Source organism: Euprymna scolopes, chromosome 21, assembly GCF_053919585.1.
Source record: "Euprymna scolopes isolate OS-2025 chromosome 21, ASM5391958v1, whole genome shotgun sequence".
Classification (NCBI taxonomy): Eukaryota; Metazoa; Mollusca; class Cephalopoda; order Sepiida; family Sepiolidae; genus Euprymna; species Euprymna scolopes.
Genome location: NC_136502.1, coordinates 75,546,158 through 75,562,029, shown reverse-complemented (window position 1 = coordinate 75,562,029; position 15,872 = coordinate 75,546,158). Strand labels below are relative to the sequence as shown.

At 32.3% G+C, this 15,872-nt stretch overlaps 1 protein-coding gene across 4 annotated transcripts in view; it reads right to left on the bottom strand.

Moving 5' to 3' along the window:
- The window catches only part of LOC145242517 (protocadherin-19-like), a 338,653-nt gene that overhangs the window by 66,027 nt on the left and 256,754 nt on the right, over positions 1 to 15,872 (bottom strand). The window contains exon 4 of one of the 4 annotated variants that reach the window (XM_080105581.1): positions 11,339 to 14,630. The exons of the other annotated variants lie outside the window; for them this stretch is intronic. Coding sequence (XP_079961707.1) covers positions 14,598 to 14,630 — 33 coding nt within the window. The 3' untranslated portion in view covers positions 11,339 to 14,597. Of the gene's footprint in view, positions 1 to 11,338; positions 14,631 to 15,872 lie in introns of those variants that run through there. 4 annotated transcript variants of the gene reach the window in all.

Sequence of the window (15,872 nt, the reverse complement as noted above, 5' to 3'; positions counted from 1 at the left end):
GGTGTAGTTCAACATTGCTGGGGAAACATGATTTGCTATACTGTTTTGCTTTTAAATCCCAGAAACACTGTTTCATGGTAAACAACTGATGATCCGTTTAAGAACATTGGTAGTATTGTTTGTTTACGTAAGTAAAAATCGAAATCCGAAATCGGAAAAATCGGAAGATTTGGGGGTATCGGAATTGGTATCGGAATCGCAAAATTTGATGCCTATTTTCCGATGCCAATACTATTCTTTTAATTATGTTTTTTATTTGATAAAATAATAAACAAACAACATTTATTGATTTTAAAATACCAGTAAAGCTAAAATCAGTAGATCATCCTCCACAAGTGTATTTTGCCGTTTACGAAAATATCTGCATAATTAACATGTGTTTTTACGAAAATAAGGGAAAATAACAATCTTACAGTTAAATATTTAGAGATTTATAAATGATGGGAATCGGAATCGGTAATTGTATCAGAATCGGGAATTTATCACAGAATCGGTAATTGTATCGGAATTGGAAGAACTATTTGAATCGCCCCATCATTAATACATACACACACACACAAACATATATATATATATATATATATATATATATATATATATATATATATATATATGTAACACTAAAGAGAGGCCACATCAGACCTGTAGGGTTGATGTGACGTTTCTTTTGGTTAAAAGTAGATTTTTGTTCCCGGACGATGATCGGGTTTGAAGGAATAGAAATTATTATTAATTTTTTTTTTTGTCAATAAATTCTGAGCTAAGTCTGTTGTTGAGATGGCGGCGGCAAAGGTGCCTTTGTAGCGAGAGGTTAAATCACATTCTAGACTTCAAAAGCGAAAAAGAATGCATAAAATATTTTAGCCAAAATACACAGGCGTTTGATCTGCAATGGCCGAAATCATAGTTGTGCAGGAGCTGGAGGGTTGAGGATTTCACACCCGCAATTGGCAAAACTATGAGCCAAGTTGAATCTGTGAGTTTGACAAGTTGAAAAAAGTCGGATTGTCTTTGATCTGAGAGAAACACACGCAATGACTCGGCATTATGTTTTAGAACAAAGAATAGGAAAAAAATGAATTGTCCGAAATTTCAAAACAATAATATGACGTATCGAGAATTGTCATTTGGTGAATCAGGTCGAACGAAAATTGAAGTTATGAAATATTTTTGCTCGGATGGTAAAATGTGTTGTCCGATAAGTTCAAAGCGACAAATGCATTCTTGGTCTTTTGACGTAAACAAAATGTCTGATATAATGGAATGGCCGACAACCAGAACTTAATTCAAAGATAAACTAAAATTTCTTTGAATTAGCAAAGCGAAAAATGAGATCAATAGATAATTTTAAAACAAATATAATCGCGTGATTTACTTTAAGTCAAAGGAAAAATAATTTTCCTGGATATGGAAAAATTCCATTAGTAAGCCAGGAAGGAGTTAAATAATACAACGTGTAAGTTGGGCGTTAATTAAAGGAGTCAATCCAATTTTGGAAATGGACCAATGAAAAAGGGCCCTGTCGAAGTATAATCAACCAATTAGAAAAGGCCCCGTCGAATTATAATCAAGCAATTTGATTAGTCGATGACGAACATGGGTGTCGTCATCATTCCATAATTGTATTATAAAAGAAATGAAAAATAAGAGATTAAGTCAGAAGAGAGAGTTCGGAATCAGAGTCAAAGAGAGCTAAGTCGAGTTGTTCGTCTCGGCAGAATCACCTCTCCTCTCTCTCCCCCTCGCTTGTTGCCTGATAACTCAACGCTTATAACGTGTCGATCACTTAATGAGAATTACGCAAAGTCCACGATACCGACCATTTCAACAACAGAAGCTCAGTTGTAGAACTAACTGCTTGCTTGAATTAATTGTCAACTATATGTATATGCTGTAAATACTTCTTTTATGAATTTCCGAAATGTATATTATATTAACCAACCTCCGGAGTTTTGTTGCTGATGTGCGTTGATCCCTGTATTTGTATATTTCTTTATTTGCCATTTGTGACACCGTATCCGTCAACGAACACCCAGAATAACTAGACGATCCACGGAGAACAGGCATTGAGGACCGAGCATCCGAGAAGAATCCCCAACGCCTTAACGAAGAACTCACTCGGTGACGCGACGTACTAACGGTTGGCAGACCTGGTTGCCCAGTCGACATATCATAACTGTACCGACCAGGGTGCAGATCATAACTGGGCCGCGATCAGGGGTCAAGGTCGCGTAAGGTCACACGTTTCAAGGTCACACACACACACACACACACACACACACACACACACACACACACATATATATATATATATATATATATATATATATATATATATATATATATATATATGGGAAAATTATTACTGTGAGTCCAGAATGAGTTTACATATTGTTTCAGCTAGAGGAAGATCTTCAACTAACTAGCATCGTCAGAATTCATACACTCAATTACACTTAAACTTGCATCATGAATAACTCGTTGAAGCAAACTAATACTAATACTACTACTATGGAGATAATAATAATGATAATAATAATAATAATAATAATAATAATAATAATAATAATAATAATAATAATAATATACGTGTGTGTGTGCGCGCGTGTGTGTGTGCGCGCGTGTGTGTGTGTAGGGTGGCCTAATAAAATGTTTACACTCTTTAAATAACCCAAAAACCAACATTTATTATAAGAAAAATTTTTTCATACATCAAAATACTGTGAACAAATATAGAAACCAGCTAATCATCGAAAATGTTCAAATTGTTGGCCATTGTGATCCATGAACAACTGACAACGCTCACTGATTTAATCGAAAACGTGCCTAATCACTTCAATTGGTATATTGACACACCTTCTTTCAATGGTTGCTTTCAACTCATTCGTTGTAGCTCGTTTTATGGTGTGAATCCTGTGTTTAACATGCCCCCAACATCGCCCCCCCAAAAGAGAAAAATTCAGAGGGGGGAGGGATCAAATCCGATGAGAGTGGACAGTACTCAATACTTCCTCTTCATCCTAACTGTTTCGCAGGTGACTATCAAGATGTGCTCTTATGTCATGATGATAGTAGGGAAGTGCTCCATCCTACTGGAAGTGCCATTCTTTATTCCTAAACATCTCTTGGGAACTTGGCATAGCGTATTCATGTAGCAAGTTGAGATAATTTAAAGAGTGTATACATTTTATTGGGACACCCAGTATGTATATATATATATATATATATATATATATATATATATATATATATATATATATATGTGTGTGTGTGTGTGTGTGTGTGTGTGTGTGTGTGTGTGTGCAACTTTGGAGAAATATACACAGAACTATATTACGTTTATAAGATCATCATCATGTATTATAGATTATCCTATAGAATGTTAAATCGATTAGCTATAGAAATACCGGAGGTTGCAGAATCAGTAGTAAATCCACCCCGATGGGCGAGTCTGATTTTTTACTTCTTTTAATTGGGCAGCAGATCATAAGATGATAAGAGAGTGGTGATTGGCAAATCCGGTCCCCCCCCCCCACCTCAACCGCCGGCTGGACGTTGCACCTACTTTTATACCTACTGATATCTATGACTAATTGATTTATCACTGCATATACATGATTACTAATATGTTTATATACTGGTATGAAAGGAAGAAAGGTTATAAACATAATGAGATTAACTAATCCGCAGAAAAAATGATTTACACATAGGCTTGAATTTTCGCAATCTATGAATTTTCGCAATCTATGAATTTTCTTTCGAGAATCTAAATCTCTTTTTGTATAAATTAGTTTATCTTTTTGTGTGTACCCTTGCAGCAATCTATATCCATACACATTCGATATTCATCCTCTTTCCCCCTTACTTTCTCTCGCTCTCTCTCTCCCTCTCTCTCTCTCTCTCTCTCTCTCTCTCTCTCTCTCTCTATATATATATATATAATATAGTAATTTAAATTTTATGATTTGCAAAGTTTAAATTTCAAATCTAGAATTATTATTCTATGCACAACAAAGAATACATATTAAATAAGTATACTGATTAAAATGTATTCTTTGTTTTGCATAGAATATAGATTCTAGATTTGAATTTTACCGTTTAAAATCATAAAATTTAAATTACTAAATTATGATTTATTTGCTCTATCTGGTATATTGAGCAATTTTCATTTAGCTGGGATTGTCTTATATAAAATATGACATCTAATAATATTTTGTAAGACCAATAATCACTGGATTTGCATACTACTAGATTTATTGCATTACGTTATACCGAAGTGTATATATATATATATTTATGTCAGGTCATGTCATATGCTACTGGTACCATGTAACCCAGTAATACCTGCCTCATGGTCGGGTCACCGGCGACTAAGCTGGTTCCCCCACCAGACTTGTTTGGTGAGGGAGGCGGCTAGTCTCCCTGAAGGATTAAAAACAATACCTTCCAAAGGGCGAATGAACTCTTTTTCTGGGTCAACGGCCAACTAGCACCGTGTATATTTGTGTGTGTGTATATGTGTATTGTGGTGGAGAGGGCTCCCGTAAGCCGTGGTGAAGGCAGCCTTTCTAGGAGAAGCAAATCTCTGATTTAAAAAACCATAGAGCGGAAGACCAGTACCCGCATTAAGCTGGTCTGCAGTTTAATTTGTTGCTGGCTATCTTGCTCTTGCTTGTTGCTGGATCTCAACATTTTGAACCGAGAGAGAGACTTAGCTGTCGTACAAAGCTAAGACTCTGTAACATCATATTTGTATAGATGCTCCCTCAGACATTTGGGCTCATGGATTTTAAATGTCTGTGGGAGTGGCACTCGTTTGCCAAGACGTTGCAATCATCATCATTCATATATATATATATATATATATATATATATATATATATATATATATATATATATATATATATACACACTCCGGTATAACGTAATGCAATAAATCTAATATTATGAAAATCCAGTGGTTATATATATATATAAAATAAAAATTACATTTACCAAAATGATCCAAGATGGTAAAATTAAAGTATAATATAAATATTAAAGAATTGGTATTTATAAAGTTTTCTCAGCCAGATGTAAAAGCTCGATAAAACCATATATATATATATATATATATATATATATATATATATATATATATATATATATGTATGTATGTATGTATGTATATATACACACATATATATATATATATATATATATATATATATAGTGAACGAATGACAAAGTCTATATTTCAAAATTCATGATGTTGACCATCTTATAATTTATTCCTTTAATTCAGTTGACATTTACAATTCTTGAGAGTATCTGTTTCGTAGCGCAAAATCAATTACTAATTTATTATATCAATCAGTGAATCGATTATGCCCTTAACTCATCAGAGGAAGTAGCAACAATCAATCTGTCAAAAGGAAATAAAGTGGGTTTTGACGTGATTAAAATCCGAAAATTGCAAGAAAATCTGTAAATACCTTACAATATGTTTCCATTACGTCATTTTTGTCATTTATTCACTATATTGCTCTGTAATTAGATTGAGCTTCTTAAATAAGGATTGGTAAATAATATAAGGAAATAAAATATATTCCCACAGAAATATATATATATATATATATATATATATATATATATATATATATATATATATACTAGCAAAAGTACCCGTCGTTGACTGGGTTCAAAAACAGCCTACAGAAAATGTGCTCTAATTTATGAAAGTATGATAGGTTATGAAAAGGAAGGGTTGTAAATTTGGGTTGAATTTGGGGGTATCAAAACCAAAGCAAAATATGATTAAAGTAAAAATAAAATAGATAAACCCCATAATTTATTATACCATACCTGTTCACACTGAAACACTTATCACAGTATTCTGTGGATCTATATTAAAAAAAACTTGTTAAACTTTGTGACATATTCCCATTCTATGGAGGTCAGGTGCGAACGAACACCCCATAATTTTATTATACCATTTTTCTTCAAACTGAAACATAATTATCGAAGTATACTTACGCAGATAGATATGAAAAGTCTTTATTAAAGTGTGTGCTTATTTCCATTCTATGGAGGCCAGGCGCGAACGGAAACCCAAAATTTTTTATACCATCCTTATTTAAGTTAAAACATACTTACCAAAGTATTATTATGTACATCTATATCAAATAAAACATATTAAAAACACTTTGAAAAAGACTTTAAAAAAATAATTACTTTGAAAGGGAAACATTAAATAAGTGGATAGTCCTTTATCCGCGGAAGTTCGGAGAAATATTTTTTCCTTTTCATCAGAGGGTAGGATTTAACAAAATGCAGGATCGGATTTTGCTTGCAAAGTATTTAATGAAACTACAAGTAAGTCATATATTTTACTAGATAAGAAAAAGTGAAGCAGAGGGAATAGGGTAAAGAAAAAAGTGATTTCACGTAAATGGATAGTCTGGTGAAGGGTAAAATATCCAATGAGCGTAAAATCCAGAAATTTCACGTGAAATCACTTTTTTCTTCGCCCTATTCCATCTGTTTCACTTTTTGTTATCCAGTAAGATCTCTGACTTACTTGTAACTTCATTAACAATTTTTTCAAGCAATATCTGATTGCGCATTTTGCTAAACCCTACCCTCTGATGAGACGGAAAGTATTTCTTCGAAACTACGTGGATTAAGGACTATCAACTTATTTAGTGTTTCCTTTTCAAATTAAATATGTTTTAACTTTTTTTCAAAGTGTTTTAACATGTTTTATTAACTACTTGCTTTTACACACACACACACACACACACACAAACATATATATATATATATATACTTCAGAATAAAATGATCTAACAATCAACTTGTATGGAAACCTGTGATTATAGGTCTTACAAAATATTATTGGCAGTAATATTCTATGGGGGCGCTCCCATCTGAATTAAAAATTGCTCAATATACAAGATAGAGCAAAGAAGTCAAATTTTAGTCATTCAATAAATTTAAAAATTTATGTCGTGTCTCCTCTGAAGAGATGGTAGACATCGAAATCCTATAGGATAAGGAATTATAATATTTCAAATGTATTCTTTGTCTTACATAGAATAATAAAAAAAACTTTTGATTTGAAATTTAACCATTTCACGTCATAAATGATTTAATTTATTGAATGACTAACATTTTATATACATATATGTATGTATATATATATATATATATATATATATATATATATATATATATATTACGCACGTGCTGACACGCATATATATTACAGATTTAAACATAAAAGTGTCAATATGTCCAATGACGTTTTGTCTCTATTGACTTCTCCAAGATTATTGATCTGAAGAAAGAAAAACTTTAGAATTTTCTATTTGTCTTCGGATCAGTAAACTTGAGAACTCTTTGAATAAAACGAAACGTTGATGAGTATATAAACCATTTTCTATTTTGCTTTTCAGTTTTTTAGGTTGATTTATTTAATTTCATATACATATGTATGTATATATATATATATATATATATATATATATATATATATATATATATATATTTATATAAGATAGGTTAAGAAATTCCAACGAAAGAAAGAAAGATGTATATTTAAATAAGGGAGTAGTCACCAACAATGTGTATTTTTTAACAGTATTTTATTATTCCGTGTCTTGGTTTTTCATTGAGAATTATGTTTGGATCATTGCAATAATGTTTTTAAGTCACTGAAATCGTTTTTACGCGCGTTTCAGACGTTCTGTGATGCGTCCTCGTCAGAAATTATTTTCAAATGTTTTGGAGATGTAAAAATGGCGATTTTCGTAGTTAATTTGAAGTTTTTCCAAGGGGTGGAGGCTTGTAAGTGTTTATCATTCATTGGCATGCTCAATTTTTATTGCTCTTTTATTGGGCTTGTGAGGGAGACCGTTGACCTGGCTGTAGTCGCTATCTCTTTCTTCTAATGTTTTTTTCTTTTCCTGTAGGGTGGGGTAGGGTGTGTGTGTGTGTGTGTGTGTGTGTGTGTGTGTGTGTGTGTGTGTGTGTGTGTGTGTGTGTGTGTGTGCGGTGCGCATGATATGATTTGATATGTTTGATCAAATAAAAATATGTGTGTGTGTGTGTGCGGTGCGCATGATATGATTTGATATGTTTGATCAAATAAAAATATATGTATATATATATATATATATAAATAAATATTAATATCTATTATTTGATCAAACATTTCAAACTTTAATACTTTATATTTAACAACAAATCTGTTTTCCTATATTTTATCAATATATATATATATATGTGTGTGTGTGTGTGTGTGTGTGTGTAATTATTAAATGCGTGCAAACAAAACCAAATACGAAATATTGGAGGAAAATACAAATCAGTTTTAGGATTTCAAAATATGTCTACGCTCAGATATGAAAATATTAAGCATAGCCAGTGAAGAAAGATATAGCTAAGGAGGTTTTTCATCAAGATTAAACCTTTACTGCCTATTTCTCCGCTGCTATATTGATTAATAGTCCACCAACTTACTAGGTAGTCACTTTGGAGCACAGGATCGAATCCTACCTGGAGTGGCATATTTGAGTTTTTCTTTCCAAGTGATTAGTTTGTCTATATACGTTTTTTAATAATTTTATTAATTTATTTATTGAATATAACCATTTTACATTTTACAGAATATTGAAGCAAAATTCGACACTTGACGAAAAGGAAATGAAATACCAGTAGGTGTCGAAGAGAGTGGTTAAGGACTGGGGTTGTGAGATCACTACCGGCCTTTGTACGTCTTCCAGCAAGACCTCACTCCTGAACACAACGCCAAGACGACTCAGACGTAACTGCTTAACAATGTTACTCACCAATCATCACCTAATTGCAGCCCTTATGTTTCTTTCTTCTAAGACGTGATCGATGTCAAAACCAACAAGCACACTAGCAACATGGTCGACTCTGAAAGCTGCTATTGTAAAGGCATTCATTTGTCGCCAAAGCGTGCAACTCATTCCTGCTCCCTTTGAGATTGTCTTCTCAGTCGACGGCAGTTACAATAAAAAATAATGTTTGCTAAATAAAATATTTGGTCTTTGCATATAGAACTCCTGTTGTTATTGTCCAGTTTTTTTTCCTTTTCGTAAGGTGTCAGATTTTGTTGTAACACATACACACACACACACACACACACACACACACACACACACACACATATATATATATATATATATATATATATATATATATATATATATATAAGGGGCTGTATGTGAAGGCAATTTAAATGCAGTTTTAAAGAAAAACAATGAACAACTACTCGGGGAAGGCATGTTAAAACACACATATGTATATACGTATATATATATATATATATATATATATATATATATATATATATATATATATTTTAATTTCTTCATTTTGAAAATAAGGTCTACCTCGAATTTTCTAGGAATTTCAAAACACTACAATACAATCTTTGGAAAATTTCAAGAATTTCAAAACACTACAATACAATCTTTATAAAACACATTATCTTGGAAAATAAATAAATTGTAACTGAAAATTATTGAAATCTTTCTTCTTCTCACCTTGTCGTACCCAAGGGTGGTTTTCTTCAAAGCTGCATTGGCATAGACTTTAAACATAATTCCTTACACACTTGGCACAATGCTTCAAGCAAAGTACAATATCGTCCTCATATATATATATATATATATATATATATATATATATATATATATATGGTAAAACTGGTAATTAGTAAAAACCTGAAGAGAGTGCTCAATACTATTGCAGAGCAAATATGTGTTTTATTTTTTTATTACCGTTTTATCTGTTTGGTTACATATGTTTCGGATGTTGGACCGTGTTTACGATCTAACAGCCTCGTCAGACCTTACAGAAATGGTCTACAATACAATCTTTGTAAAACATTTCTGTAAGGTCTGACGGGGGCGTTAGATCGTAAAAACGGTACAACATCCGAAACATATGTAACCAAACAGTTAAACGGTAATAAAAAATAAAACACACACACACACCCACACACACACACACACACATATATATATATATATATATATATATATATATATATATATATATATATATATATATATATATATATATATATATATATATATGGGTGGGTTTGTTCGGTAATAAAATAAATCCATGTATGTTTTTACTTTGGCCCAAAATACAGAATTTATTTATATTTGACAAATAAAGAACAGCTTTATCGAAAATATTAATAAAATTTAAATGTAATATTTATCAAAAAAGGTTTGAATAAAACTTTCATTCATAAAAAAAATAGAATAAAACTTTGTTGACTCATAGAATTGTTTGCTCTTGACTGCAATTCATAGCGCATACCTTCACTTAAAAAAGGCACAAAGCTTTTCTCTTTCATTTGTTGTACTGACTTCGCATCGACTGATTTCACATTCAAACAACAAGTGAACAGTGTACAAAAGTTAAAATATCCATTTTTTTCATATTAATTTTTTCAAGAAATACATACTTTTAAGACGCATAAACAACCACCCAGAATATTATAATCAATATATTTTAAGGAGCTATTTTTTATTCGTCAAAAGTGAAGATATTCAATTTTGTGGGCCCCATAAAAACAAACACACACCAAAATTAGTTTATGGAATACTGGATAAGTAAAGGAACATACTAGTAGAAATGACAACTCAGGTGCATCATTAAAGTTGGAACAAGATATTTCGGTCCATTCGTTCGATCATATTTATTAGAGAAAATGAGCTTTATTATACAGAACCCGGCAGTTTACACAGTGCAACTTTTTCTTCTTTTTTTTTACTGTAAGACCATTTTACGAAATAAATATATGTTGGCCCAGCATTTGTGGGGTGGTTGTTGATTTTTGTCTACTAGCATGTTAACTTGCTTATCCACTATTCCAAAAAATTGTTTTATTTTGTCTAAATTATTTTACTCTCTCTCGTTCTTATATATATATATATATATATATATATATATATATATATATATATATATATATATATATAAATTTATATATGTATAGATATCTCTATATATATATCTTTATATATATATATATATATAATTTATATATGTATAGATCTCTCTCTCTCTCTCTCTCTCTCTCTCTATATATATATATATATATATATATATATATATATATATATATATATATATAGAATGAGGGAGAAAGAGAGAGAGAGAAAGAAAAAGAGGGGAACAGAAAGAGAGAAGTACAGTATAGTATATACATTGTATTATACATTTCTATACGGTAAATAAGAATAAACCAATTGCCATAGAAAAAGAAACGAAATGATCAATGAATAATAACAATTCATAAAAAGATGAATCTCTGTTAAGTGCATCAACATTTACTCATTTACAAGTTTATATACATAATAGATCTTTAAAAAAAGAAATCAATAACAATAATTAGTTTCCGTTTGTATATACATTGTATATGTAATCAACATATACATACATACTTATATACATACACATATATACAAATTGTATATGTAATCAACATATACATACATACTTATATACATACGCATATATACACATTGTATATGTACTCAACATACATACATACACCTATGCACATGCATACATATGTTATATACAGCCAAGTTGTTGATACTGGTCTGGCTCCCACACATATAAATACGTACATAAATATAAATGGAGACAGCGCACCTTACTGTACACATGTGACGTATAATAAGGCCGTCAAGGAACTCTGGCGATTTTTCTAGCAGCTTTTCATGTATTCTGGCGAGTACGAATTATTTATTATCACTTGTTCCATTGGTAAAAAAAACAAAAAAAATTAAGATTTACAGGAAAACATGAAAATAGATTAAAAAAAAGACTATAAAAAATTTAATATTTGTCTTCTACATAAATAAATATGGTAGCTTCCTTCAGTCTTGACAGACTAAGGATACCCACTATAATGTAGCCTGCGCGTAAAATTTTTGTGGCAAGAGTTGCGCAATCTCCAACCACACCTCTCCTGAGTCGACGTTGTTAAATACCAGTGGCCACTAGAGGTTCAGGACGACTGGAAACAATGCCGAGATAAGCGGAAAAGAACATAAAGCACCTAGAATTCCCAAATGGTCATCCATCTGGTATTAGCAAGGCTCAACGTTGCCTACCCTCCGGTGTGTTAACGTGAATAGTCCTTATAAATCAATATATATCCATACATACACACCTAAATACACATGTACATAGATGTTGCATATTTTTCCTTTATTGTTTTCATGGCTTGTAGCACGTTGTTATTTTTATTATTTTTTGGACTAATAAAATAGATTGATTGATTGAACTATATTTCTATTAACACTGTCTTAGATAAACTAGGGGTATGGCAACAACATATTCTTTTCCTTGTTTTGATTCTCAGGTATATATCCATTGATATCTTATATGTTTTTATGTAGAGTGATGTGGTTCTCGGTTGATTAAGTGTATCTGTGTGGGATATATACTCGAGAGTCAAAACAATGAAAAGAATATGCTGTTGTCATAGCCGTAGTGATAATCTTTAAAATATATAAATACGTTAGTTGTCTGTATTTTCTTATGTACAGCGCATGCCACTTCTTCGTGATTCATATTAGATTTTGAACTTAATGTTTTTTTCCTTTCTTGTCGTAGAGCTTTTCTTCTGACATGCAGGTATTAAGCAGAATGATTATGCGGTGTTTGTTATTCGTTCAGTTGTCTTGCCCATTAGAGAGAAAGAGAGAGAGAGGCAGAGAAAGAGAGAGAGAGAGAGAGAGCGATGCCCTCAGCACAAGACACACTGAATTATGCAAGTTTATATCTAATATAGAAAAGGCAAAATGGGCGCGAGCGTTTGTGTATGTCCGCGAAAGGCTTTTACATGGGACCTCTCGCGTCGGTTAGATTCCGTGAGAAATTTTCTACTGCTTCCCAGATCGTAATATCCCAAATTCGCAAAACGGACACCGTCTCTATCTTTTTTTTTTCATCGAATTAAACAAAATCCCACCGTGAATCGTCTCGAGTGCTTGTTTGGCTTTTTCGTATAAAGTGAAACTGTTCGAAAAAGCGGCAACGTTTGATTGACTATGCATAAATTCGATGCACGCAACTTCTGCTTGCACGATGGCGACATCACCTAACGCATTACTTTTTTTTTTCATCTACTTTCCCTCCTTCGCGTTACGGGTTCGAGCCTGCTTACCTACTACCACTTTTTTTAACACCTCTCTCCACCCTGTTGTCCCCCCCCACTGCGTTGCTTTTTATTCCCACCCTTACTACACCACCGCAACACACCCGGGAAACGCCGAGTACTCCCGCTAGTTAGTAATAAGAATAAATCGATGTTATTACAAAGCTAGACATTTCGTCAGTTAAAAACAAGCAGACGTTATAACCTGTTGACTTGGAATAATTACTTTATGCTAGATTGATGGTTGAACATAGTTAAATATGCGCTCAGTTTTGCACTAAATACTAATCCATATTAATTCTTATTGATCCATAACTGTGCAGCGAATGGATAACGTGATACTTAGTTTGCTTAACCTTACAATGGCAAAGATCCATACAAAATTTCAGCCAGAATTACCCAGTAGTTTCTGCGAAAAAGTGGAACGGGCAGACAGACAGAATAAAAGAAATATAACATTTATCTAGTCAAATGCTTTTTCTCGAACAACTTGAAAAAATATTCGAATCATTTCAACTTTAAGGAAGTTGCTGTTTTCTGGAGTCCCCCGGATTTCACACGTCTATACATACATACATACATACATACATACATACATACATACGCACGTACACACACATATACATATATACATGCATATGATATGTATGTTTAAATTGTTCATAAGATTGTGTGTACATAATAGTCCATAGGTACAAAAATTTAAAAATAACATTAAAAAACGATAATATTCTTCTTTTTAATATTTATAAAGTGTGGAGAAATGTCTGTGATTGACGCTCATCAGAGAAAAATTGTTTCAGATAATCAGTCAAATTCGTAGAAAAAATAGACAAAATCAACTCATAAAAATGGAAGCCAGAATAGAAAAAAAAAACAAATGTCCATCTGGCTACACTGACAATAGTTTTAAAATTCTTAGCACGACGTGTTCGTGATTTCATATCAAAGTTTTGAAATCTACCTATATAAGAGTATGTGTTTATGCAGACGAATGTATGTTTCTTTTTGTTTTTTGTTTTTGTTTTTTGTTTTTGTTTTTGTTTTTTTACTTTTTTGTTTTGTGTCGCTGTTTTGTTCTTTCCTTTCATGAAAGTATCCAATAATGTCCATTCAGGTGGTATCTTTGACGTATAATTTCTCCTTATTATCACGAGCGTATCCTCGAATGTAAACCTTGAGTCAGTTTACCCGTGAACAGGTTTTTGGAAGGCAGAAGAAAGGTAGACTCCGAGTAGGAAACATGCATATTTTCCAACTAATTCCTGTTAATACTTTAGAGCTCTTGGGTCCAAGAACGATTGAATTCCTGTATGGCCTTGATTGAGGGGCTGCCATTTTGAAGAGGGGAAGATAGAGAGTGTGGATGGCTTCTCCAGAGAATGCATCTGGAGCATCATTGTCCGGGGCAACACCAGCACCGTTCTTGCTGCCGAATAGCAGAAGAATAAAAATAAATAAATAAACAATTGACGAATAAATTAATTATAGTTACAGTAATTTGGCTATAATAATTTTTTTAGTATATATATATATATATATATATATATATATATATATATATATATATATATATATATGCTTTTCCTGGTAGGGTGAAAAGTGATCACGGTTTCATTAACACGGCTACACCACCGTCTGTTTCATTTTTAGAACCGTCTATTTAAGATGGGCTGTAGGGTATTTTCTAAACAGTAAAGGCCTAGTCGTGTCAATGAAACCATGGTACATCTCAGCAATCTATAATGTATAAATTTAAATGCATAATATATATAAATATGTGTGTGTGTGTGCACTAAAAATATATATTTCTCTCACCTTCTCTCTTTCTCTCTCTTTATATATACATATATATATATACATATATATATATATATATAATGAAGTAAAGTATTGAATATTATATTACAATGCGTCTTTGATAGTAATATACAAAATATAAAAACATATACAAATATATATAAAAAAAAAGGATGGAAAGACGGAAGTGGAAGAGCACCATCCAGGTCTCCACTGGAAAGATGCAGAGAATACTGGAACTTTAAGGAGACATATTGCAGCTCAGATTCCATAGAATACAGTCCGTCATTTCTAGCGAGGAATCAATGGTAAACGGTTGTTGCGATAAGGTAAAATAATTTTCAAATATTATCGGAGCAAGCGCAGCGAGTTAGAAATTTGAGACTATTGGTTTTCATTCATACTGCAGGGAAGACCACTGGTTTTGTCGGTAAGCAAATCACTGATAATGACTCGTGGTAAAATTGTTAGTGAGTAAAAAATAATAAAAAATATTATAAATAATAATAACTTGTATTATTTGTATTCGGAATGCTGTTCTCATCTTGAGTCTTATTTTCACAATATTTGCGCAGGTCTCTTGTCGAAGTCGGAAATGTTTCTGTCAAACTGAGCAATCTGCATGGAATTTCGAACGGAAATGGAGGTCCATCTCTCGAGATTGAAAGTTGATCCTTCAGTGCGGGCCATATTCAGAGCGCAATACAATTGCGAATTACTTAAGACTTCTACCCGGTCATGGCTGACGGAACAGGATCATGCTACGCCCGTGGATTAAATAAAAGATCACGTTCGAGATTCCATGCAGATACCTAAGTTTGACAGAAAAGTTTCAGACAACTGTTAGCGTTCCTTGGAATGCGGATGGCAA